At 40.9% G+C, this 27,757-nt stretch overlaps 1 protein-coding gene across 14 annotated transcripts in view; it reads right to left on the reverse strand.

Annotated features, from left to right (window-relative positions):
• Window positions 1–22,899: 22,899 nt before the first annotated feature.
• Window positions 22,900–27,757, reverse strand: part of ELAVL2 (ELAV like RNA binding protein 2) — a 113,422-nt gene continuing 108,564 nt past the window's right edge. For 9 of the 14 annotated variants that reach the window (XM_033084571.2, XM_033084576.2, XM_033084577.1 and 6 more), the window contains 2 exons: window positions 25,548–25,586; window positions 22,900–25,070 (listed from right to left, as the gene is read on the reverse strand). In XM_033084571.2, the coding sequence (XP_032940462.1) occupies window positions 24,740–25,070; window positions 25,548–25,586 (370 nt within the window). In that variant the 3' untranslated portion in view covers window positions 22,900–24,739. The remainder of the gene's footprint in view (window positions 25,071–25,547; window positions 25,587–27,757) is intronic. The other 5 variants (XM_033084566.2, XM_033084574.1, XM_033084573.1 and 2 more) reach the window with 2 other exon arrangements.

Here is a 27,757-nt window from a genome sequence, read left to right on the forward strand (position 1 = left end):
CCTCCCCCCACGCTGCTGGCACTGAGCTGGCCCCACCCGCCGCGCAACACAGTATCCAATTTGTAACAATCACGAAATCCTGGGTTTTACTGGTAGGCGCTCGGCTCGGCACCCTGGCTGGTACTTCTGGGGTTGTAAATGTCAGAAAATTATTCACATATTAGCCACTCCTGAATATGAGCCGCATTTCTGATTTGAGAGCAAAATCTAAGTCAAAATGGTGCGGCTTGTATTCTTGAAATTACTGTAACTGGAAAAACAAGGACTGAAAAATGTTAGCGAGTGGAATGACCACGGAGAATTTGTTTTACGTGGTATGAAGGAATAGGTATTGTGTTGATATGTTGATTTTGGTGTGGGGATTTTTTCGTTGATGGGAGTGAAGATTGTGTAATGAATGTGATTTTTAAATGAAAATTTAAAAATATGTGATTCACAGAGGCAAGGGATTGAATATATTTGGTTTGTGTGGCAAGGTTTTGGTCAAAAGGGGCGGCTTCTGTAAGAAGCTGCTAGAAGGTTCCCCATGCCTGATGAAGATAATGCCAGATTACTCCAGGATAGACCTGCTATTAACCAAGCCTGAACCTATGGTGCCAGCATCTCTGGGATAACATAGCTAAGACAAAAATAGGTTATTGGATAAAAACAATTGCAGACTGAGAAGTGAGGTATGACAATATGTGAGAGGACCAACTCTGCAGACACTAAGGCCAGCAAAAATGGGGAAGACGCTCCTGGTGCTGGAGCAGAGATTTTGCTCCAGCCCCTGGTGCAGACCATGGTGAGGCAGCTCTGCCCCTGCAGCCCATGGAGAGAAATCCATCTGCAGCTTGTGGAGGAAAACTGGAGCAGGCAGAGGCTCTGTGAAAAAGATTCTGTGGCTCTGTGAAAAGCCTGTTCTGGACCAGGCTTCTGGCAGGACCTGTGGCCCCATGGAGACAGAAGCAGGTCTGCTGGCAGGACTTCTCACCCCATGGTGGGGGTCACACGCTGGAGCAGTATATTCCTGAAGGACTGTACGCATAACAGGGACTCCCACTGGAACAGTTCATGAGGAACTGCAGCCCTTGGGAAGGACTCACAACCTTCTGCAGTTGTAGAGTTCTGTCTCCTGTGGAAGGCTCCACAATGGAGCAGGGAAAGAGCAGTCTTCCCCTTGTGGAGGAAGGAACAGCAGGTAAAATGTGCTGAATGGATTGCAGTCCCCATTCCCTGTCCTCCTGTACTGTTGGGGGCAGAAGGTAGAGAGTAGGGAATAAAATTAAGCCTGGAAAGAAGGAATGAAGGGGTGGGAGCAAGATGTTTTTAACAATTATTTGCATTATCTCACTCTGGTGTGACTGTAACAAATTCGTTTCCCCAGGTTGAGTCTGTTTTGCTTGTGATGGTAATGCATGAGTGATCTCTTCCTGTCTTTATCTGCCCCTGTGAGCCTTTTGTTATATTTTCTCTCCCCTGTTAGGCTGGGGAGGGGAGGGATAGAGCAGCTTTTGTAAGCACTTGGTGTCCAGCCAAGGCCAACACACTATGTCAACAAAAAATTTTTTTCTTTAAACAGTAACTGAAAAACTGATTTGCTTCTAGACAAATGTCATATTTTTAATCTGAATTGTTTTATATTTATAAATTGCTCTGTTACTGAATAATCATTTAATTTTAAGACAAATGTGCCAGACTTCCTCTTTTTCTAAAATGCATAAAATAATTTCTTAAATTAAAATAAGCTTTTGCTTTTGCATTTTTTAAAGTATATCTTCTTGAAATATTGAAATAAAGCAACATTTAAGGTTTGAAAATATGTTTCAGGAAATCTAATGTTTTGGACATTTGCCTAAATAATCTAATCTGCACAGAGAACAATGGAAAATGCAGGAAGTTCATACGCACATTCCAAGTTATTCTTATAGATAGTAATAAAAATATTTGGAGAATCTACTACAGAATGCATAAGCACATAGGATTCCTTTCAGCCTCATTTTCATATTAAAAAAAAATCTTAGTCAATTTATAGACTTCAGTTTAAGGGAGTGCTTCAGACATGATTTATTGGTCTTGCTTACATGTAAATTTTTTAAGGTGTAAATACTCCTTTTCTCGCTGCTCCACCCTCAACCATACAGGTTAACTAATTATGTGAGAAGTAGGTGCTCTGAATATATGCATCTTCTTGGACATCAGCATGCAAAGGAAGCACTGCCATTTCAAGACAGCAGAAGAAAGCTATACTGGTAGACAATTCCTGCATTGCAGTGATCAGGGTATGATCCCATAGCAAGAACATTTTCTCACTATTTACTGCTAAAGTTCTGCACAATAAATTATTCAGTTGTTTCAAATTGTCAAGAAAATCCTTTGGTGTTACAGACTTATATATTTATTCAGTACAATTACAAAAGTTTTCAAATGGTCATGCAAAGATAAACTTCCACAAGATTCAGGAACAGCCTAGACACGTTGTAAGAGAAGAGATACAGCTTGCCCTTAAGAGTAGTATATGCCTGTGATCTGAGAAGTGCAAGAGCTGCTCCAAATTTTCAAGTGTCCTGAAATTGCTGGTTATTTGTCTTTAATACAGTAAGGCCCAAACATTCCATGGCATTAAACTTCACATGCACACCTGTGGAGACACCAGCAAAGATATTTTGGCTGGCATTGTTTCTCCGACAGCACGTGTGTGATATACTGGTTGTGTTACGAAATAGGTTTTTTTCTCCCTACTCAAGTTGAGAGTCTGAATAATTGCATACTTTGCACAGGTGGACAAGTGTGTGGAAAAACCACTAGGTACAGCTTACATGCATGCCAACCAGCTCACAGGGTGCTAGAGAAGTAAGTAGCTACAGCCTCTAGAGTACTTGTTAAAAGAGATCATTACTTTATCAGATTATATCCTTCCATCAGGACTTCTCCCACTATACAGTGCCAGCTGGAAAAATTGCAACAATTCTTATAGGAGTAACTCTGAATTATGCAAAAGACTGGAGATTCATTTTAAGAAACAAACCAGAAACCTCCTTCCTCAAAGTAAGCTACTGATGAAGTGGGGCTGCTCTGTTCCAACTCACAGCCTGACCAGTGACACCCATATGGGTGATGTCATGTGGGAGCTACTTCCCCCCAGCTTCCCTGCCCAATCAATCACCCGTGTGGCAGCCATAAAAACAGAGAAATTACTCCAATCTGTGTCCAGTGGTAGGTCTGTGACAATATCCATACAAACATGGATTTTTAAAGTATCGAAGTGTCAAAATACCCATGTTGTTAGGCATCCTGATAATGCCTCTCACTAAAGGCTGCCCTCTCTGCATCTGCTCCATCATAGCTGAACAAATCAAACCCAGGCCACAAGCTCATCAAGCTGGCCACAGCTTCTTTTCCTTGTTCCAATTGTGATTGCCTTCATGGGAGTAAAAGTTGAGGTGATGAACAATGCTGCTCCTGCCTATATCTCTCTATTAAACATAGGCTCTCATAGAGGCAGAGCCTGTAATGTCAGTCTAACAAAAGCTGACTGATGTATTAAGGAGAGACTTAAAAGCAAAATTAGATCTACTGCTCAGCAAGGGTTGGTGGCATCTCCCTGTTAGTATTAGACATGCACTGGTTGGCAATGAGGATGTCTGGCAGAAAACTGTCAAAGTTAAATGTAACCCTTCCCTCCACAACACAGCAGCTTTGATTTACAACCACCACAAGTGAAATGACTCATCCTCTGGCTGACAATCAGCAAATATTTTCAGCTGGTTGTGGGCCCCCTGCAATGCGTGTGTTTAAGAAAGCTTTATGCATGAATGATAGACTCTGTGTCTGACTCCAAGCGCCACTGCTACACCTGCTAACAGGGCATTTGGCTGGTGTCCTCTTGTCATTTTTCTAGAACACCCATAAAGAAAATACAGATTCTTTGAGCAAATGAAGTAGAGGTGCAAATTGCAGTAACACCTTTCTGTCTTGCTGCAGTACCACTTCTTGTCTCCAAAACCAACACAGATTTGATTGCCTGCACATGGCAGGCAGCCACAGTTCACACTTAAATTAGGGATCACAACACATTAAGTGCCAAGCTACACTCTGAGACAGGCTTGTATACAGCAGAAAATAATTAAGGACCTTAACTTTCTTATGGAGCTGAATATGGTGCAACTCTTTTGAAAATGTTCCCCACCCTCACCTCAGGGCCAGTGTGCAGGTAGGGAGAAGAGATTGCAGTACTACACATGGTGGTTGAGCATCTTTATACCTGATTGTAGGTTTTGCTCTAATCCAATGACAGAAGATTGCATGAGATGTAAGTTCTGATAAATTTACCCTCCTGAGAGGAAAAAAAAAAATCACAGAAACCCCCCAAGCACTTGCATATAAGTTATTAAGCCAAAGTGACTTTTAATTACTCTTTGAAGGGTTCACAAAGCACCTACTATCCCCCTTTATACAGCATTTTCCTTGAGCAAAACAGGGGAACGGGTATCCTATAAGTCCAGGGATAGTTCCTGGAAAACCCTAATGGAATATGAGATCAACACCTTTAAGCAATAGCGTATTTGCCAGCAGGAAAGAGGACTACCAAAACAAATCTTTAGCTTGGATCAGTGTCTTGTCTAAGTATGCCCATTGAATAAAGAGGTGAAAACATTTCTTGGATTTTGGTGTTCAAAAGAAGATTTTTTGCAGTCTTAAGTCAGTTGTTAACCTGCTAGTCACTAGTGTACCCATAGAGGAAATGTACTGAGTAACTGTGCATGAAATAGGCAATGGAAGCCATACTCATAACTTACCAGGAAACAATTTTTGGGCATTTAGTCTCCTGTGCTCACTAATTACTATACACATTCTGGTTAAGTGATTTGGAACGTAAACTGCTGTGATCAGAAGAAGAATATAAGCCCTAGAACCAGGATCCTTTTCAGTGTTATTGATCATCAATTTGTATCTGGAAAGAAAAAGCAGAAAAAATTTGAAATGCTATTAATTTTGAAGTAATTGGCTGTAGTACCTTTTTCTTGCGCATTGTGAAATACTTGTACAGATTTAAAACAAATGACATTGCTTTCCTCATCTTGGTGAGAAAAACAGATTCCTTCCAAAAACTGGAACCTATATAATATGCTCTATTTTACAGCACAATAAAGTTTGCTTTGTGTTTTACAGATAACACAATGTACTTACAAATTGAAATACCTGTTTCAAGGATGATCCATACTTTCATTTACACTGTACTCTCTGTAGATATATTTGTTAGTCATGGCAAGAAGCAATTGTAGACTGAGCAATCAGATAGCTTCTGCTTTTTATGCATCATATTCCAAATGTTTCTTTAATGAAGACAAACCACTTCTTGCTGAGACTGCAGCCCTTTTTAAACTATAAATAAATACTTCCAGAGCTTATTAAAATCACACCTTCTAAATTTTTAAACATTTAGCTATCACAATGGTCACAATTTCAAGGCAAAAAGGAGGAATGCATTAAAACACATTACTGCTCGTGTAAGGATTGAGCAAAGATATGGTTTTGTAAGCAAGACACCTTTAAAAGCCAAAATAAAATCACACACTAACCTCCCATTTTCACATATATTATTATGAATTTGAATCTAGGTTATCAGAAATTATTAATTTTTTAAACTTCTCTGTATTTTCTTAGTATTCTGTTTCAAACAGCAAGAGATATTTTCTATAAGATTATTCCACACACATAGTCTGTCTTTTATTTTGAAATAATTTTTAAGTATTATATCAGCAGAAATACATAGGAGAGTGTAATCGGCGGGGTGGGGGGGGGGGGGGGGGGATGGCCTCTCATAATATTTAACTATTATTCTTTAAAGAACTTACATACTGAGAAGATTTAACACAAATTCGCCATCAAGACAAGTATTTCAGAATTTCAAGCACTTTGACCAGATTCCAGGTTGGGAAAGCTACACTATGTTAGAGTATTTATAAAAGAAAGAATCCTGCAACACAGAGCAGTATCTGCCCCTTCTCTTCCCCTCATGAGGAAATTGTAGACTGCAGTGAGGTCTCCCCTCAGTCTCCTCTTTTCCAGGCTGAGCAGACCAAGTGGCCTCAGCCATTCTCCATACAGCTTCGATTCCAGAACGTCCACCATCTTTGGTGCCCTCCTCTGGACACTCTCTGACAGCTCAATGTCTTTTTTGTGTTGTGGCACCCAGACCTGCCCCCAGCACTGGAGCTGAGGCTGCCCCAGCTCAGAGCAGAGCAGGACAATCCCCTCCCTTGCCCAGCTGTGATGCTGTGCCTGATGTCCTACAGGTCACACTTGGCCCTCCTGGCTGCCAGGGCACTGCTGGCTCATGTTCAACTTCAACCAGGACCCCCAGGTACCTTTCCTGCACTCATTTCTGCTTTCTAGCCTCTCGTTCCCTGCTCTGTCTGTGCATCCAGGGTTGCCCCATCACAGAATCTGACACTTGCCCTTTCTAAACTTCATAGGCTTGGTGATTGCCCAGACCTCTGATTTGTGGGGGTTTCTCTGCAGGGTCTCAGAGCCTCCCTGTCGTCGAGAGAGTTGACAGCTCCTCACAATTTAGTGTAAGGAATAAACCTACTTAGTATCCCTTCAAGTCCTGTGTTCAAGTCATTTATGCAGAAGTTGAAGAGAACTGGACTTAAAATGGAGCCCCGCAGAGCCCCACTAGTGCCAGTGTGAAGGCCTGAGATTCCTTTCCCAGACAGGTGTAAAACAACAGTAATAAAAGAATCACAGATGCAATGCCACCAGTATTATTTTCAAATACTCAAAGAGCACAAAGACTTACTGACTTTGGTGTTCTGTCACTTTTGAAAGAAGCTGCAGCTAAACTAAACCTGAATAGTTAAAAAAGCTAAACAAGTCATCATAAATGCACGCATATGATATTTCCTCAGAGACAACTGAATATGAAGCAACCTATTGAACTTCAAGCTAGAACTTTTGTGTCATTTGAATGAATAAACTGCAAGGGAAACTCAGTTTCCTATATGCTATCTTGTTGCAGTTAGCTGCTGTAAAGCATAGTTCCATGAACAGCAAGAAAATTTGGCTGTTTTCTGAACACAGACTAAAACCAGAGGTGAGGCACTAGAACTCAGATGTGGCTTTCTATTAGACCCTGTTTGCAACTCTGCAGGCAGGGAAAAACCTACCAACTGATGCTTATGTTTGTCTAATTTGAGGTGAGAAACAAATGACATCTACCACTCCACAAAACAGTTTCATACACAAGTATCTTTCTGTGCACAAAGAGAGAAAGGAGATATTGGGAAAAAGCTGAAAGCTGTTCATCTGGCAAGGTGGGCATTTAGTTGTTTCTTCGTGTTTTTTGGTTTTTGGGGTTTTGTTTGGTTAAAACTATGCATTTTCAGATGATAAAACCTAGAATTCATAGAGGTCAATCTGGCTGTTGGGGTTTTTTCACACACACAAATTGGATTGTGCAGTAAGACCCCATCTGCTCTACTAAAAGTTAAAAGCCTAAGTTTATCTCACTTCTTTTAGTAGAACCCCCAGTTACCAAAAGTATTCTCTGAAGTAAATTATTTTGGAGACTCGATGGTTTCCAAGCAGAACCTTAATGCACACAAAGCCTTGATGATCTCTGCTGGAACTCAATGTACCAAACAGCTGCACGTGATTGTGCTCTAACCAATTATTACCACCCAAAAAAAAGGATTAAAAAACACTACAGGAAGAAGCTCTCTGCCAGAGAAATATTAACACATTTTTAGGCAGCCGGTCTGTGCTCTGAATCTTGGTTCAAGTTTTCTCAAAGATGCAAATTCTTCTCAAAGTTGTTGTTCCTCTATCTGTTTTTCACATATCAGTAGAAAGGGTAGCATGGTCTAGAAAAGATTTCAGGACATCTTCTGCACTTACTTTTAAAGTCAAAGTTCCTTATAGAGAAGAGCTTTATATTTTTCCTGTTTCAGAGACTTTGGCTTATCTTAGAGTATATACTCATGTATACTCTTTATGGAAATATTTTACGGCATACCACAAGTAAGGTTAAAGTTTATATTAACTTGTCCCTTTTTGAAGTGCAATCATAAATATAACTTCTTAGGAATTGCTATTACATAAGCTTTTGAGCACATTTTCCTTAACATCATCGTGTGCCTTATCTCAGAAAAATGCAGTTGCTTTAGTGACTTTCCAGCACTCACCTGCACTTTAGCAGTCATTGATGAGGCATTTCTAATCAGCGGCACCTCACAGCACAGAAACTGATACAGCACTCTGAAGGCACTATCGAAGATGCTCCCTGTGTCAGCAGCACAAGCCATGAAGAATAGCACTGTGATATTCATCAGGACTCTGAGGCATTAAAAACCATACTACGGATGAAACCACCCAACTACTTTCTTATCCACCCAGCAGTCCACTCATCAAATCCATCTCTCTCCAGTTTAGAGGAAAGGGTGCTGTATATTTACTAGAGCACTGCTGGAACCAAATACTCATCAATTAACCATAGAATCATTGAATGGTTTGGGTTGGAAGCTCATCTAGCTCCAACCCCGCTGCCATGGGCAGGGAGCCTTCCACCAGACCAGGTAACTGAGAACCCCATCCAGCCTGGCCTTGAACGCCTCTGGTGATGGGAGCCCACAGCCTCTCTGGGCAACCTGTTCCAGTGCCTCACAGTAGTGCTTTGAGATGATCAGTGATGGACCACGCCACCATCATGGTATAGGAAGCACACTATAAAGGATGGTTATAATAATACCCTCACACAATTAATACCCAGGAAGGACAGGGGAAATAAGCTCTTCTGCTGGAGAGGAGTAATGACAAGTGTCAGCATTGCTGGAGCTCATTCCTGTTCTGCACTTATATGATGGCTTCATAAACTGGAGCCCTTGTTTGTATTTGTGGCTGCATCCATGGGATGCCACTGGATTCAGTGATGTGGCCTTAGCTGACCTACCATGACTGATGAGTTCCACACTTCGAAGCCAGGAGGTCTCCTTGGTCTTGACCAGGAGAAGTGGACACATGGCTTTCTGAGAACAAAGTTTCAACAAAAAGATTTGTTTTCATGAATCATTTCTAGCCTCTAGGTGCTTCTATGAGTTTGCCTGTTTTGTGCAGTAGGCCCATTTTTTAGTGAATCTTGAACAAATCTTTTTGGAATTGCATATACCTGGGTAAAGATTTCATTTTCTTAACCCCTTTGTCTCTTTTCTTCTCCTTCCTGTTGGTTGTATACAGGATATTTGCTTCAGTGTTCCCAGGTTACAGAATTTAGCATCAAACTCTAACTGGCTGTGTCAGCTGATGACCCAGCTCATCATATAATACCTCTTAGTATGAATAAAAATACTGTTTCCACATCATAGAAGAGGAAGAGTAATTTTGCCTGTGATCTTGTAATTCCAACAAAACTGCATATATATTCACTTTCTAGTGCTACAGCATAAATCAGTGTGAAGTCTGGTTTTCCTCTCCACAGTGACAATGTGTAATAAAGAAATTCTTAGTAATGGAATTTACATAACAGAGACAAAAAAAGGTGCTTTGTTTTTGAAAACTTTTCCTGCAGTAGGCAGGTTCAATTTTTTTTTCCTTTGGCTGTGACAGGAAATAGGAAATCTTCTTACCACTATCAAACAGAACAATTCATAACCATTCTTACTGAAGGGAAATTAATTACTAGTATTACTAAATACCTATTGCTAAATAAATGCTTCTTCCCTTGATCCAGAGTCTTGGGAGAGAAAGAATTTTCATAGATACAGGCCTTTAAAAACTAGTTCAATTTTAATGATCTTTCTAAACACCTTCTTTTCTTTTTTCCCAAAAAAATCTGCTTCTTGGTTTCACAATGTTTTCTGTGTTTCATTAATATTTCAGAAAAAATGTTAAATATGAAGAGACGAGATAATCACAGAGGTTAGTATCTTCATTAATCATAAATTTAACCTTAACCTTTCAGATACAATTTCTGGCACCTTTTAATCATTTACATGTCCTACTTTCAGGAAAAAATAATAACCCAATAGCTTTCAAAAATGTCAATATTTAAAAATTTAGTTTGAAGTGGAGAATATATAAATAGCTACAGAAAAAAAAGGTTAAGAAACAGTAAAAAATTACCATTATTAAAATGTTTTCCAGTTCCAGAAAAACAATGAAATTCTGCCTCAGTGTCACTTTTCTCTTTTGAAATCAACAATATCACACAAATTTCTATTTTTACAGTGAATTTCTGAAATTTCACAGGCCAAAGGCTCCTAAAAAGCCAGCCAAACAAAAAGAGTACCCCAGTAAGTCATATAAACATTTACCATCTATTTAAACACCAGTTTCCCAGAAAAACCTTTAACAGATTTCTGACAGAGTAGTTAGCTGCCCATAAAAGTTTAAGGCTAGGCCTGCCTTGTTGCCAAGGTGTGCCCAGACAGGGAGCTGTCATAGGTGCAGCAGCCCTCTGGCTAGAGAGAATGTGTACCAGGGCTTCCCATACCCTCCAGCAGTAATGTGACCCCGTGTACGCAGCCAGTCCTTTTGCTGAAGAGCCCAAGCGAACTCTACATCATCAGATGGAGATGCCTGTGGTCCCACACTACCTCTGGACTTGCACTGTGTCCTGCCTTCCCTCTGTCTCTGACAAAAGGTGGGGACAAGGGGTGAATGGTTCCTTGTCAGTCCTGACACAGGAGATACCCAGCCCAAATCCTAACTCTCACTTGCAAAGACCAAGAGCCCTGTTTCACCTTTGCCATGTATCTTTAGCACAGTACAACAATTTATGATTTCCTCATGTGTGCTTTTAGGGATCTGCTATAGCTATGAAGAATTCACTGAAGAGCAAGCATGCCTGAAATACACTATGGGGGAAGAGTGGCATGAAAAATGCTTACATGGGAATATGTGCGGCTCACACCTAACGTGATGGATTTTCCTAGCGTATGAGGGATCTCTGCCTCTGTAACACTAACATGCAGAAGTATCAATATGAAAGGGGAAGTGGAGAGGCTGAAGACTGTTGGGGTTTGTGTGAAATAGACTGGTAGAGTCACACCCTTTGATGTGTCCCACCCTGAGGGAAATGCAGCAGAGGGAGGCTAGGCAAGAATTAAAGCAGCCCCAACCCTCTTGCCATCAGGCAAAAGGAGGGGACTTTAAAGATGTGGGGAATTGAAAAGATCCGTGTTTGGGGTGGCAGAAGAATCCCCTCCCTGCGTCCCTGGCCGTCCCAGATGCCCTTTATGGAATAGATATGAGGCTCTGCAGCTCCAGGATCAGGGAAATGATAGTGGATGAAGATCTACCTGCGGGTTGCCCAGAGCAAGTCAGTCACTGGGCACATCCCAACTACAGATATTAAGAAAGGAAGTGTAATTGTAATAGGTGGCTCCTTTCCAAAGGGAACTGAGGGCACTGTATGCTGGGTGGACCCATCCCACAGGGAAGGCTGCTGCCTTCCTAGGGCCTGGTTAAGAGGTAATATGAAAAGGAGGGGTGGTGGGGTTGGTCTGAAATCCTCTGTCACTAGGGAGGGCTTAAAGGGTTTAAACTGTGCAGAGCTCAATTGCCTGTGGATGAGGATCAGGGGAAAGAACAAGGCAGACATTCCAGGGGGAGTCTGTTGCAGACCACACAGACAGACAAAGGGGCAGATGAAGCATGCTATAAAATGGTGGCTGGTGTTTCATGATCACCAGCCCTTGTTCTTGTGAGAGACTTTATCTTGTGGGATGTCTGCAGGAAACTCAACACAGTGGAGAGGAGGCAGTCCAGGACATTCCTGGAGTATGTGGAATATAACCTCCTGACACAGCTGGAGGTGAGCCTACAAGGAACAGTGACCCACTAGCCCTGCTGTTTACAAACAGAGATGGGCTGGTGGGAGATGTGGCAATCAGGGGATGTCTTGGGCACAGTGACCATGAAATAATACAGCTTTCAGTTCTTTGTGAAGTAGGGTCAACAAAACTTCTACCTTGGACTTCTAGAGGTGGACTTTGACCTTTCAGGACACTGGTTCAGACAGTTCCTTGGGAAATAGTCTTTAAAAACAAAGGGGTCCAGGAAGGATGGACATACTCTAAGAAGGAAATTTTGAAGGTGCAGATGTGGGTTATCCCTATGTGCTGAAAGATGAGCCAGAGCTGAATAAGAACAGTCTGGCTGAACAAGGAGCCTTCACTGGAACTTAGTGGGGAAAAGAGAGCTTATGAACTTTGGAAGAAGGGACAGGCAGCTCAGGAAGAGTACAAAGATATTATTAGGTGATGTAGAGAGAAAATTAGAAAGGCAAAAGCTCAGCTAGAATCAGTCTGGCCACTGCTGTGAAAGATAATAAAAGGTGTTTTTATAAATACATTAGCAACTAAAGGACCAAAATTCTCCATCCTTTATTGGACACGTGGCGAAATATTGTCATCAAGGATGAGGATAATGAGGTACTTAATGCCTTCTTTTTTTCAGTCTTTAATAGTGCAAACACACCTGTCCTAGAGTTGGCAGACAGGGATGGAGAGCAGAATAGATACCCTGAAATCCAGGAGGAAGTAGTTTGTGACCTGATTTAGACACACAGGTCTGTGGGACTGGATGGCAGTTACCTGAGGATAGTGAGAAAACTGGTGGAAGAGCTTCCAAAGCCACTCCCCTTCTTTTATCCTCAGTTTTGGCTAACTATTACCAGGACTGGAGGTTGACCATTTTGATGCCTATGCACAAGAAGGGCTGAAAGGAAGATACAGGGAACTACAGGCAGAAGAACCAAGGGAACAGGCCCAGACAGCATGGGCTCAGGAAAGGCAGATCCTGCTTGACCAAGCTGACCTCCTACGGTGAGGCCAGGTGACTTGCTTGGTGGATAAGGGAAAGGCTGTGGATGGTGTCTACCTGGACTTCAGTAAAACCTTTGATACGGTTTGCCATGACACTCTCCACAGCTTGGACAGGAGCACTCTGTGCTGGGTTAAGAGAGTGGTGGTGAACGGTGCTGCATCCAGCTGGGGGTCAGTCACCAGTGGTGTCCCCCAGGGGTCTGTGCTGGGGACAGTGCTGTTTTACATCTTCATTGATAATTTGGACATAGGAATTGAGTGTACCTGCAATCAATTTGAAGATTACAGTAACTTGGGCAGGAATATTGACCTGCTGGATGGCAGGAAGACACTGCAGAGGGATCTGGACCAACAATAATGGCCAAGAATTTCAGGTTCAATAAGGTGCAGTGCTGGGTCCTGCACTTCATCCATAACCACCACATGCAGTGCTACAGGCTAGGTAAGAGCATGCTGGAAAGCTTCCCAGCAGAAAAGAACCTGGAGTACAGATCAACAGTAGCTGAACATGAGCCAGAGTGTACCCAGGTGGCCAAGAAGGCCAGTGGCATCCTGGCCTGTATCACTCTGTCTGCAATAACCATCCCCCTGTACTGGGCGCTGCTGAGGCTACAATTCAAATGCAGCATTCAGCTCTGGACCCCTCACTAGAAGAAGGACATTGAGGTGGTGGAGCACGTACAGAGCAGGGCAAAGGAGCTGAGGAAGGGTCTGGACCACAAGTTTTATGTGAAGTGGCTGAGGGAAATGTATTTTTCTAGCCTGGAGAAAAGGAGGTTCAGGGGTTGCAGCCAGATGGGAGTTGGCCTCTTGTCCCAGGCAGTCAGTGACAGGAGAAGAAGAAACTGCTTCAAGATGCATCAGATTCAGGTTGGATATCAGCAAAAACTTCCTGAACACACTGAAAGGGTTGTCAGGTATTGGAATGGTATTCACAGAGGTGGTAGAGTCTTCATCTCTGGACTTGTTCAAGAAATAGCTGGACCTGCACTCAGCGCCACAGTCTAGTTTAACATGGTGTTTGATCACAGGTTAGACTTGGTGATCTTTTCCAGTCTTAATGATCCTGTGACTTTATGTTCTATATTTAAAACCACTTGTGTTTTTGGTGCTACATTCCTTCCAAATCCTCCTTTTAACTCTGCAGTAGTGACAAGGATTGTGCTTAAATGCACATTATTGAAAGAGACTACATTGAAGTTGTGAACAGTGCAATCTCTTCTTATCTGTAAAGAAGAGATTCTCTGGCAGAGAATCCAGATGAGCTTTCAACTGTTTAAATGTCTTTCCACCCTCCTCAGTCAATGAGGTGGTTGGATCTTCTTTCTTTGGGTCTTGTCCCTACTTGCACCTTGAACAGATGCATCTTGTCAACTGCATCCATACATCTTGTATCATTAGAAAAACCATGTGCAGTCTAAAGTAAAGGGAAAAACCCCCAGTATTTCCACATCAAGATGGAAATACTCATTCTATCCTAAATCTCACTGCCATTAGTTTTTCCCCTATTGTTTGGGGAATTCTGATTTTATTCCACTTATCTACAGAAACTGCAGTAGTACCAGAGCACATGATTTCTTTCATAACTTGAACTTAGGGTCTTCTGATTGTGTCAGTAATAGTTGCAAGAGGGCACTATTGTAATTTTAGGCAGAAAGAAATTAACAACACAGACATGTTTGAGCTGAATGCTGCATTTCAAGCCACGTAAGTAAGAATGAGCACAGCACTGGTGAAACACAGGGCTTGCAAGTTCATGCTAGTAGCCAAAAGGAGAGAAAAACATACCAGTGTTCAATGTGAAATGACACTGTCATGTCCTTCTGCCCCCCTCTTCTTCTACACTGGTCAAACTGATACACAAATATTAATAAACTTCAACACGAGGCATGCTCTTTTCATAAAACATTATGCACAAAATATCAGGCCAGAGCTGAAAACGACAATACATAGGGAGCTGAGAGGTGGGAAAAAAATTCTTTCCCAAATTCACTTTGCTTGATTTCCTAGGAAACATTGCTTCTTAAGAGGGCTGACAGAGCCCTTCTGGTGATCATCTGTCTAGGTATAGAAAGAAAATTTCAGAATCTCTAAGGTTTGAGAATATCCAAAGACCAGTACCAACATGAATAAAAACGTAGCTATGTTCCCAAAGCTCTGGTGTGCAAGTAGGTCCATTTAGGCCAAGAAGAGCATATTAGCATGTCTGCTGGAAAATTCACATGCAGTGCCTCCAACAGTCTCCATCTCCCCTCCTCCACAGCCAGGCTGAGCTGTTTAGGAAGCTGAAGTGCTTCTCTTTTGGTTAAATAGGCTCCCACATTCAAGTACAGAGCTGCACACTCAGTCCCTTTTTTTTTTTACTGTCACTTTGGTGACTTCCACCACTTGTATTGTGTATGAATTCTTGGAGAAACACTGGAGAAGTTCAAAGCCATGTTCTGAACCCAAAGAATCAGCTCTTTCCCACGTGCCTTAGTGACCAAGTGAAGTCAGAGTATGTTAGGAACATGTCTGTCCCAGAGCTTAACACTCCTTTCTCTCAGCATGTTAATACTTGGAGAAGATTGCTTTGCCCAAACTCACACAAATGAGCTTCCAGTCCAAAAACCTGCTGCTACTTGTTACTGTGACTACTTCTGGATTTTGACAAAACACTTTAAAGAGTTAACAGTCAGACTGGCAAAATCAAAGTCCCTTCTGCTGAAGGAATACTTGACAGAGGGTAGACGCATGAGATTAGAGGGTTGTTTTCTAAACAGGGTATTTGAAAAAAAGCTAAAAATCAAAATTTGAGAAGGAATATTTGTGACATCTGTCACAATGCTGCCATACTACTGAAGGAACTTTTATGCTTAGGAGCCACCTTCAGAGAAAATTATGTCAAGTAGCAGCATGGTCTCATACTGCCTTGACAAGACTCCCTGAAATCATACACCACATATGCCCTGAATTAAGATATTGTAAGGCTTGTTTACAGATCAAAGTATTCATGTGGCAATTCAGCCAATCAGACTTCACTTTCAATGTATTTTAATAAAATTTTATTTGAAGTTCACTTCTAAATGTTTACCTTTTTTTTCCTCTGCTTTCCATGTTTGTGCAAGTTTTGAAGAAGCACATTATCAGATAACAGATCTGCTGAAATTTGGTATCACAATTTGAAAGATCTTTTTCAGGCTTCGGCTGCCTTTGTGTATAGTGTTTTCATATCTTTTCAAGCTTTGTTTCTGCTTTTCTGGATATACTATCTTGGTAGCAGGAAATTAAATGCCCATTTTCCTTGAGTAAGTCATAACAAGCCCAGGGACCAAAGGGGGCAGTCTTTGAAATGAGAAGTCTTCATAAACTTCAGACAAAACCTGAATTTTCAACAACATTGAGACAGCTATTTTGGTACAGACTGGACATTTTTGGGATTTCCTCCTCTCCTTCCCCTGGCTGTTCTGGGGGATGGCCACATAAGATCCTAAGGTGTATCAGCTTCATGTTTATGGTAAATCTTACTAAGCTTGCATTTTGAATGGTGGCACAAAGCACTGACAAGCAGTAGCAAAGAAGTGTTTTGCTTTGACCTATCTTCACCTTCCTCTTGATATTACAGGTTGTTACAGAGTACCTTACATTTCTAAAAGCTCATACCAAACTGTTGAGACAGGTAGATATCAAGAAGTGGTGGATCCTCTTTCATGGATATTTAATTTTTATTAGAGAATGTTGTTCCAGCACTTTAGTAAGTGCTGGAAAATAGCACTCTTTTATAAGGGCTTCTAATAGAAGAAGCTTTTAACAGCTGTAGAAGCTCTTAACATTCAAGTAAACACTTGAAACTAAGAACATCCTTGCACTCAAAGCAACAGAAATACCATTGCTGTACTAATGAAGTGCCCTACTGCATATAAGAGAATAATTCAGTAAGAATTGCGTCAAAAGAAAGTTCAGCTCTTATGTTTTGGTAAAGTATGTAGTGTTTATAATCAATACCCTGCCAGCACTTGTAATGACTTCACTTACGGTATTACAAGGTCACTAAAAATGTCACATTGATCTAAACTCGCTTATGTACAGCAATCACATGACGCCATATATAAAATAAGAAATCAAGTTTTACTAACTCTCTGCAATTATATTTGGTTTTCAGAGTGACATTATAAATATTTAAAAATATGTTTTCCTTGTTCCCATTTATGTCTCAGAGTAGAAGGTTGGTTGAAAAAAGAGACTAATTACAAGAAGAAATAGTAATCCATTTAACTTCATTGTGTGAAGTTAGAAAACCTCTTAATCCACTGAAGTTGCTATATTGTTTTGAAAATACCTGAAAATTTGCATTGTTTCCTCAATTTCTGACATAGCTATTGAAACCACAGGCAACAATTCCAGCTTTTCAGATTAGAACTGCTTGCCACCCCAACAGCAGCTTTTCATAGACTATCACAGTGCGCTACCTCATCCCACCAAAAAACCCAATCTCTCCCCTACCTTTAAGCTGTTAGGCCCAGATGACCACTGATGTGCCAGCACATCTGCTGGCCCAAACAATCAGCCATCACAGCAGTAGTTTAGCAGAAAGTGCCTCTATAGCAGAAAGTGCCTCTACAGTGAAGTTTAATTGAAAAAGTGTCAGTGTGTCAACTTCATTATGAAATGTACACACTGACATGCTGAGGTCTAAATGCCACAACTGGGCAAACAAAACCCAGAGGTAAAACACATGTGCAAGCACAGCTGGATCAACAGTATTGATGTGGTCGAAACTGTGCAGTCCCAGGCTATTATTTTATCTACGACAGAGCATCTCTTAAATTGCATTCATTTCTTAAACTGTTATGGATAAAAACCAGAGATGCTATCTCTAGAAATAAAATACATCTATAATTCTTCTGATAGTAGGACCAAATTAGTTGCTGATTGTTACGGCTTAACTGAAGTCACCATTTCTATACATTTAGTCACCTCCATACAGTAACAATACAAATGGTTTTTTTAACATGACTCAGGCCTTCTCAGCAGTACTGGTAAGAGTATCTAGACTTCTTAGCACTCGATTACCTCAGGGTGCTAGAGGAAACAAAGAATACACACGGCACACAACCCTAGCAGATAGTCAGCCACTTTAAAAATGCATCCTTTTCTTTCATCCTGGGAAAACATTCTCTTGCCAAAGGCTTTCCTAGAAACAGGTGGGAAGGTCAGCTGTCATGACTGATCTTGTTGCATATATCTTTTGCAGAAGAGGCCACACAAACCTTGAGCATGTTTAGCAATAATGAAGCCCTTCCACAATTGCCCCCGCTAACACTCCACTTCCCACACTTATAGATGTTCCTGGAACTCTTACTATTTACATACAAAAAGAATTAGTCGTCCACAAATGGCATGAGGCAGCTTCATAATTTTTCCTTTAGCCTTATAAAACTTTACTACACTAAGAAAAGTACTATCTACATATACTACAGTCAGCTACATATAATCAGATATTTCTATTTTTTAGCATTTACAGTTCTCTGTGCAACCGTATTTATGAGTGCTGATTTTTAGTGCTGGTCTTTGACTACTGCCTTTTCTGCAGCTAAAGAAGTTTTGATTTTAAACTGAAGAAATTTACAGAAACATATTTTGTCCTCATTTTCATATAGCAAAATACTTAAAATATGGCTAGTTACATTTTACTCAAACTGGTCTAAGATGAGAACTAAAAGCCATCCTTCTGTGAAAGCTGCACATACATGTGTCCCTGCCAAACAGTGTCTTGCATACTCTCATTACTTCAGCAATCCAAACACATAACTACATAAAAAGCCATTGGCACAAAACTATTTCCCTAAGTAGTCAGTTTATCAACTGTGACTGATATCTTGAGATGCTATTAGCTCTATGTGCTCAATTCCACAACACTGTAGCGTGATGCTCAACAAATGCTACACAGCTTTGTATAAGAAATCTCACAGTACGGATGAAAAAGAAAAGGTGAAAGGAAACACTGAAAAATAAAAGCTATACTACAGAAACCACTTCTGGAATTGTGTTCTCACTGATGGCAGTTCACTCTCATACAACTGAGTGAAGCAAATTAAGATGTGTACGGACCTCAAAAGGGCAGAAGAAACTTGAGATGACTAGCTTTTAAAGATTTACTTTAAGTACTGAGAAGGGAAAAAAACCCCAGCAAATTACATCCAATTAATGGAGCCTAGAAATTAATGCAGTACTAAACAACAAATGAACACAATGATAAAGACTAAATCCTCCTCTGCCCTTGTACTTCATCAAATCATAGAAAGACTAGGGCTGGAACCTGACAAAGGTTAACTGTCACTTGCCAGGGGAAACAGCCCTGCTGCAGGGACATTCTAAGGCACACAGGATCAAGGTGAGCAGGGCTAATTTCTAGAGCTGAGGAAACTGCATTTGGCTGAGCTAACAGTGATAGAACAGCAATAGCAGCTGATTTAAACACATCTCTGTATTCCTCCCCGGCCACCTTTCCTTGCTTTCATCCTCTGTAATGTGTTTAAAATCTGTCTAGAAGTGTCTTATTTATACATGTAGGCCCCCTGCATCCTTGACTAATTTCCCTTGCAAGGAAACAAGCCTTGAACATCATCCAGCTCTTCCCTCCAGGGCTCTATCCCCTGGTACAGTAATTTCACGATTATAAGCCTCACTGAGTATAAGCCACACTTCCGGGTGTCAGCAATTTTTCATTCTTTGCCCATATATAAGCTGCACCTGATTATAAGCCGCACGTTACAATACAGAGTGTGATAAAAGGTATCTGTTCTATCACCATCTGTTGAGGGTGGGGGCAGTGATCCTTATCTCCACGGGAGACATTCTGCTAATAGGCCATCCATTGAAACCAGGCAGGGCATTGTTCTTTGTCTTTTCACAACCCATCCTTCCTACAGTGAGTAATTTTCCGCTAATGGCCCAGTGACTGATAAAATTATTTCATCCCATTGGAAGTTGCTCCAGCCAGGGGGAAAAGCCCAACATTTCTTACCAAGATAAAAACAGAGGTTTTGGGACACTAAGGGAGCCCTTTCTCCACTGGACTCCAGAGGAAAACCGGATTTCTCCACATCACCACTGGACCTCTGGAGGAAAACTGCACCTTCTGCAGGAGCACTGCTTCAACTGAATCACATCTGTCACTGCAAGAGGATGCAGCCACCATTTAATGGGACTGCTACCAACACCCTGCCTGATGGAGTGTCAGGTTGTACTCTGACTTTGTCAGGGTTTGGAGTTTGTTTCTTTGTAGTACTGTATTTCTATTTTAATTTCCCTAGTAGAGAACTGTTACTCCTAATTCCCATATTTTTGCCTGAAAGACCCTTGATTCAAAATTATAGTAATTTGGAGGGAGGGGGTTTACATTCTCCATTTCAAAGAGAAGCTCCTGCCTTTCTCAGCAGACACCTGTCCTCCAAACTAAAACAGCAACTTTTTGTTCTTTGTCCGTATATAAGCCGCACCTGATTATAAGCCGCACTTTGGGTTCGGACCAAAATTTTAGTCAAAATGGTGTGGTTTATAATTGTGAAATTACTGTACTCTACCAAAAAGAGCCTGAAGTCCACTCTCCTGAACTCCAGGGTATGAACTTGTTGTATAGCCTCCTTGCTGCCCGAAGAACCTCAAACTCCACCATTTCACAGACATTGTTGGCCAGAATGTCCCTGAGCTTCCCATTCCCCACTGGCCCCTCCCTGTCAGAACAAAATGCACCACACCACCTCTTCTACTTGGCTCGTCTATCCAACCTGTAGAGGGAAGTTACCAACAAAGAATTCCAGGAAGCTCCTCATGCAAGAGGTTTATGCCTCTCTGCACTGTCTTTTCAACAGACAGTTGAGTGTTTGAAGATCCCCATGAGGAACAAGGTTTGTGTACATGAGGCTTCTCCTCTCTGTCTGTAAGGGGCCTCATCTTCTCTGCCTTCCTGGTCAGACAATCTTTAGCAGATCCCCACTATAAAGGCTCCTGTCCCTTGCCTGCCTTTACCTGACCCATTAACTCTCAGTCAGCTCCTCATCCATCCCCAGCTGAAGATCCATCATCTCCAGCTGGTCATTAATATAGAGGATAACACTGCCTCATCTCCCTTGCCTAACCTTCCTAAGGAACCCACACCTTTCCACAACTCACAGGAGCCAACCCACACTTTTATGATGCCAGTGACTGGTAGTCTGGCAGGCCTGCACGTGTCTCTAATTCCTCCTGTTTGTTTCTCCTGCTGTGTGGGCATTAGCACATTAGCTGGGGCTCTATGAAGCTTTCTGGCTGGAGTATCTGGAATTCCTTGATGCTGTAATTCAGGTGCTCTCCTGCTGACCTGCTTATCCTCTCCAGGCTCTAGGCACCTCTTGCTCACCCCATAGCTTATCACCATTAAATCTCATTATATCCTCTTTTCCCATCACACCAAGTTTAATGCCCTATCAATAAGCTCCATTAGTCCTTGAGGAAGATCCTCTTTCCCCTTTTAGAGAGAAGAATCCCATCTGAATTCATCATGTCGAGGCCCATGGAGGCCAACCTATTATATGGAAGAAATCAAAATTGTAGAAGTGTGCCCCCAGCTGCAGAGCCAGGTATTAAGACTGAAAAAGACCAGGTATCTGTTTTATATAAATGTCACTACCCGCACCTACAAAACTAGAGGAAAAACTAACCTGTGGCCCTGGTTACCTCTCCAACCATCCCAGGGCCTTGAAGTCTCTTTTGATGGGCCTTTGGACTGTGCATTGTGGCTGTGTCACTACGCAGGTGGAGGACCAACAACAAGTAGCGAGAGTCTGATGGCTGAACCAGGCACGGAAGTCTCCTAGAAACGCACATAACTCATGACCCAGGGAGGCACACTTCTCTGTTGGAGAAGGACCTTTGTCCTCATCATCCATTGATTTTCCTACCACATCCAGAGCCTCACAGCTATGGCACAGAGGCACTGGGGAGGGTGAGGCGGGCAAGAAGGGGTTTTGCCTGTTGTGCCAAGCAAGGACTTGGCTCCATTCACTCCTTCCTTCTGATCTACTGCCTTCAGCCTGGCAGAGGAGGTTACACAACACTTGATTTTTTTCTGGTCTCTGCTCCTGTCTCAGGAAGGCCAAAGCACAGTTCAAATGGTCTATCTCTACCCTCTCCACCCTGGAGTCCCTGATACTTCTTAATCTTTCTCTTCTCTTGGAAAACACACTAGTGCCTTCACTTAGTTACACTGCATAGCAGCTTGCTAGATGGACAGCAAATTAATTTTTACTGAATGCATTTAATGATTCTCATTTATTATATCAGTCTAAGTACTGAGTGGCTAATGCAAAACTAAAGTGAAAAGATTCTACACTAAGGTAACAGAACTGGTACAAAGCTCCACTCTTACCTCCTTATTAGTAACTAGGATCCCAAGCTAAATCACAAGTAGCTCAAGAGCTTTGCAGAAACCTTTCACTGCAATTGCTTACTCATTAAAGCAGCGGAAAATATGGTAAAAGACCAGTTCATGAGACTGTTTTCCCTTCAACTTTGTTTATTGATGTACTGAACATGAAAAAGTACAAAGAATCCAAACACAAAAGAAAACATGTACAACCTCTTAAATACCCAACAGAATATATTCTCTATTCCAACAAATGTGAATTAAGTCATACTATACAACTTCAAATAAATACCAGCCTTATATTTTACTAAGTGCTCTGATAAACACTGTAAAGTGAAGCTCAATTTACATGCCTTCTCATCAATGCTGTTAGTTGCTACAGTAGTATAGGAAAGAAGCATGTAGCTACTATTTCTCCCACATCAGAAAGTTTGTGATTTCTATACTATATACAACTTTTAATGCAGAGGATTAGCTTTAACAATCTAAATGCATCTAAGAATGAAGAAGTACTCAGGAAGCCAATTGATTTTTGAATAGCATTGAGTGGGTCAGCATGAAAACTTGCTTATTCACTTTAGCACGCGCTTCACAGTATATGCAGTGTACTATACTGAAAATTTTATAACTACAATTTAAAAGAATAAGAACCAAAACCAACTGCAAAGATAGTGTACAACTATGTTATGCATAGAACATTGCTTTTTCTAAGGGGAAGCATATGAGCATCTCAGTTTATACAAAAAGCAGGACGTAACTACATAGTTGTCAGTGCATCCTGGTGAAGGCATCAAACCCTCAGCTTTTTTTAAAAAATTTAATTATAAGCTAGATGCTAATCAGAAAATATTCTGTATTTGTTTTCTTTAAATTTCTTCAATACATGGTAAAGACTTTTTCTATTTCCCCAAATAGTGATTTAAGCATCATACAAAGTTAAACTTCAATAGCATACAGGTATTTATGGTTTTCATATGAAAAATGTAAGGAAATTTGCTCAAAACGTATGTTTATACTTGTTTTTTTTTACCACAAACATATTTATAAACAAAAAAGTTGCATCACCATAAACAGCTGAAGCTAGACTATCTACAGACAAAAATAGCAACAGATCTGATGCACTGTAAATTCAAGTCCTCAGGACAAAAAAAAAAAAAGAAAAAAGAAAAAAAAGAAGCAGACCTCAAGTAACAATGTTAATGCCATTTACAAAGAAAAAACTTATACAAAAACATTCAAAATTGAACATCACTTGGCATGTAACTTAAAAAAAACCCTATAATCAAAATTAGCTGAAAGGTTCATAACTTAAGTCTTATTTACATTACACAAAGCTCAGGTGTTAGCCTTGAACATAACTTTCAAAATACCTCCTAATGTATCCAACTCAGGCCACTTCTGCTGATTTGCTACTGCACGAACCATGCTCAGTGTCTTTTCTTAAGACAAAACAATTCTTCAAACAATAGCAAGTACATCACTAAACACCATGAGCTCTATCTGAAGGGAATTCTTTAGGAAGAACAGATTTTTTTTTCCCCCATATCTCAGTGTTCTAAGTTTTCTGCTTGCTTGTATATTCTTTTTTTAAATTTTCATTTGCTTCAAAATCACAAATTAAAGTGAGCCACCTATCACTTAATAACCAGGATGATCAATGACTCCACTGATGATTGCAAAAAATGAAACCAACAGTGTATTCCATTGACTTTACTTCTTAATACAAAGGTCTCAAAAGTGGTTCTACATCATAAATCTTTCTAAATTTTCTCCCAACAACTGCAAATTTCCTGGTAAGTTTTAAAAGCTCACTAGGTGTCATATGAAGAGATTTCTCAAAGTATTCAAGTCAAAATATTTGTTCCAGGACCTGTAAAAAGTTTCTCCAAATTTTTTATTTTTTTTACAAAAATAGATGCTTTTTTAAACCCACATCAAAGAGGCTCTTATCTCTTTGGCAAGGTACTGCTTTATGAAAAGTTCTTCAATATTCTTACAATAAGCTTTTATAATGTGTTCCCATTCCCCAACCCAAATGAAGACGATGAAATAAATACTGCTCACAACTTTATAAATAAAATGTAAACTTCAGATATTTTTCTTAAACAACAAAACAAAACAATAACACATTAAAATGTAAATTGAACACAAAGCAAATCAAGAAATGATAAAAGAAAAATTATAGCATTACACAAAGCCTTGATATTTACTCATAGGTTAAAGGCAGTCATGTATAAAGAAAAAAAAAACTTCTTCCCTTTGAAACATTTCAAAAGGTCGACCTTCTTCAAAGAAGGCAATAGAATACGCATTGTGACAGGCAAAAACCCTGCACCTCTTGTCAATACTCAAACACAAAAGATAGTTAAGAAGTTCTAATTCAAATATTAGCAATAAAAAAATCTCACATATTCTTAGGATGCTAAGTAGTCATTTTATCCCCATATCCACACTGGCATACAACAAAGGCATTTACTAATGCATAAAGCTTCTTGTAAATCGCCTTTGTTGTATAGTTTTCATGTATTAATGCACTGAAAATAACTTGTTAGGCTTTGTGCGTTTTGTTTGTTTTGAAGGAGACCTGCAATACTCTGTCACCAAGGCGGTATCCGTTCAGGCTGGCTATTGCCATAGCTGCCTCGTCATAGTTTGTCATAGTCACAAATCCAAAACCTTTGCACTTGTTGGTGTTAAAGTCACGGATGACCTTCACATTGGTTACTGCTCCAAAGGGTCCAAACATTTGCCAGAGGATACTCTCATCAGCATCAGGGGCCAAGTTGTACACAAAAATGCACCATCCAGTTCCTGCATGTCCAGGGATATTAATTCCGGCCAAACTGGTCATTCCATCAATGGTCATTGGAGGAAACCTACTGAAAAATGAGGGAAAGCAAAACAGAATCACAATACAGCTATTCACACAAAACTCCAGCAAAGGAATGTCAGAATAAAAGCAAAGAATCATACAGAGCTTCTCACAGAATGAACATGTTGCTTAGACTAGAAAGATAAGATCAAAAACATTTTTTGCCCCCTAACCGCACAAATACTACATAAAAAAATATACAAGAGTAGGGAGAACAGTGCTAGGTATGTCTGAAATGATGTAACAGAAAATCAAAAGGAAAGCATGCTATAAAATCAGTGAAGATTAGCAAGTCATTTGAAACAGGAATTCCATGGAACTGCTATAAAAGGCTTGTCTATTTCATGCAAAATGCATCCAAAATGAACAATCTCAGCTGAAGTCTCAACATGCAAAAATTCAACATAAGTCTTACTGGAAAGTAAGAGTTTGCAAAATACTTCAAAACAATTTGGTTGTTATGAATCAACTAATCCTTTATTACCTCTTTACTCCATAAGCTATGTTGAGCAGATTGTCCAACCTGCAAAACATTTAGCAACATGTTCAGTCTTCAGACTTTTCCACCCTTCAAGGAAACTTAGCATATTACTGTCACATCCATTACATTGTATGGAACCTCATGCAATGCAAAATATCACCACTGAAAGAGCCATGGCACCTTATTACACCTCATAGTGAACACAAAACAGATATTCTTGTCTAGTAACCACAATCATAAAGAGTTTATTTTATAAAGTGCACCACGGCCACAAATTTAGTTCAAATCACATACTCTTATATTGAAGTTACAGTCAGTGACCACACTGGTGAAGTTTTCCACATTACTAACTCGAGTGAGAAGACTTTTATTGAGGCTGCTGACATGTTTGCTGACATGACCATTAAGACAGATGCAGTATTTTGGACCACTAGCAACTGTTGCGACAAACTTCAAAAAAAGATTTTTCATATTCCTGCTCCTTCTGGCAATTCCAGAATGTTAGGAGCCAGAAGGCTGGTTTGGCTGAGCAAGGAAAAAAAGGAAGTGTAAGGACAATGGAGGCATAATCAGGTAGACATGGAAAGAATACAGAGATATTGCATACCACTGAGAAAAGTTGTGTGGCCAAAGCTCAACAGGACTTGAAGCTTGCCAAAAATGTGGGGGACAAAAGATTGACATATTTATATAAACAAAAAGAGGTTTTTAAATATGTCAATTTCAAAGAGTAGTCCAAAAATATTATCAGCCTCTTAGAGAGTGAGAATGGTCACCCCACAAACAGTGGGCTGACGCAACACTGAATTTGTGCAGAATTTCCTGCTCAAGCTGGATGCCTACAACGTATGGACTTGATGGGACTCATCCAAGAACAATCAAAGAAATGGCTGACGTCTTTGTGAGGACTCTTTCAATGAATTTTTAAAAGATCTTAGGAATATTGAGTTGACTAGAAGCTGGCTAACACTACCTCAAATTGCAGTAAGAGCAAGAAGGATAACCCGGGAAACTACCAGTGCCTGGTAAAATTTATGGAGACTATTCTGGGAAGTATTGATAAACACAGTCACAGCCAGCATGGCTTCATGAGGGCAAAGTCCTGCTTGTCTAACTTAATTTCCTTTTATGATAGGATAAGCCACCCAGCTGATCAAAGAAAAACAGCTGAAACACTTTTTTTGGATTTCAGTAAAGCTTTTTATACTGTCTCTCCCTTCTGGACAAAATGTGCAGCTCACAGTTGGATAAACGTGATGGGTGAACAACTGGCTCAGGGGTCAGGCACAAAGGGTTACAGTGAATGGGGTGACACCTGACTGGTGACCTGTCACTAGGGGGGTTCCACAGTAGTGGAATTCCACATTTATTTTAGACTCAGTGCTCTTTAGCATCTCCATAAATGACTGATACAGGACTTGAAGAACATATATGAAGTAAGTTTGCTGATGACACTAAATTGAGAGAACCTGCTGACTCCACTTTAAGGCAAAGAGACTCTGCAGAGAGACCTTAATGAATCAGAGGGTCAGGCAATCACCCAACGTCACGCAACATTTAAAAAGGGCAAGTGTAAGATTCTGCACCCGGAATGGGGTAACCCAGCATGTACAGACAGAACAGGGAATGAAACACTGAAAAGGGCAAGGGACCTGGGGGGTCTGGTTGAAGTTGGACATGAGTCAGCAGTGCCCTGGCAGCCAGGAGGGCCAAGAGCGTCCTGGGGTACATCAGGCACAGCATCAAGTCGGGCAAGGGAGGGGATTGTCCTGCTCTCCTCTGAACTGGGGCAGCCTCCCCTCCAGTGCTGGGGGCAGGTCTGAGTGCTACAGTATAAGAAAGACGGTGAAGGGTCTGGAGAGGAAGCTGTGTAAGGAGCAGTTGAGGTCACCTGGCTTGTTCAGTCTGGGGAGCCTGTGTCTGGCCTTCTCACACTATACAGTTTCCTTGTGAGAGGAACAGGAGGGGCAGGCACTGATCTCTTCTCTGTGGTGACAGTGACAGGACCCGAGGGAATGCCCTGAAATTCTCTTCCCCCAGAAGGTGGCTGGACACTAGCATTCCTAGCGAAGCGGTCATGTCACCAAGCCTGCCAGAGCCCAGGAATTGTTTGGACAATGCTCTCATGTGCATGGTGTGACTCTTGGGGATGGTGTTGTGCAGGGGCAGGAGCTGGACTCAGTGATCCTTGGGGGTGCCTCCCAACCCAGGAT

This window comes from Catharus ustulatus, chromosome Z (assembly GCF_009819885.2).
Source record: "Catharus ustulatus isolate bCatUst1 chromosome Z, bCatUst1.pri.v2, whole genome shotgun sequence".
Lineage (NCBI taxonomy): Eukaryota > Metazoa > Chordata > Aves > Passeriformes > Turdidae > Catharus > Catharus ustulatus.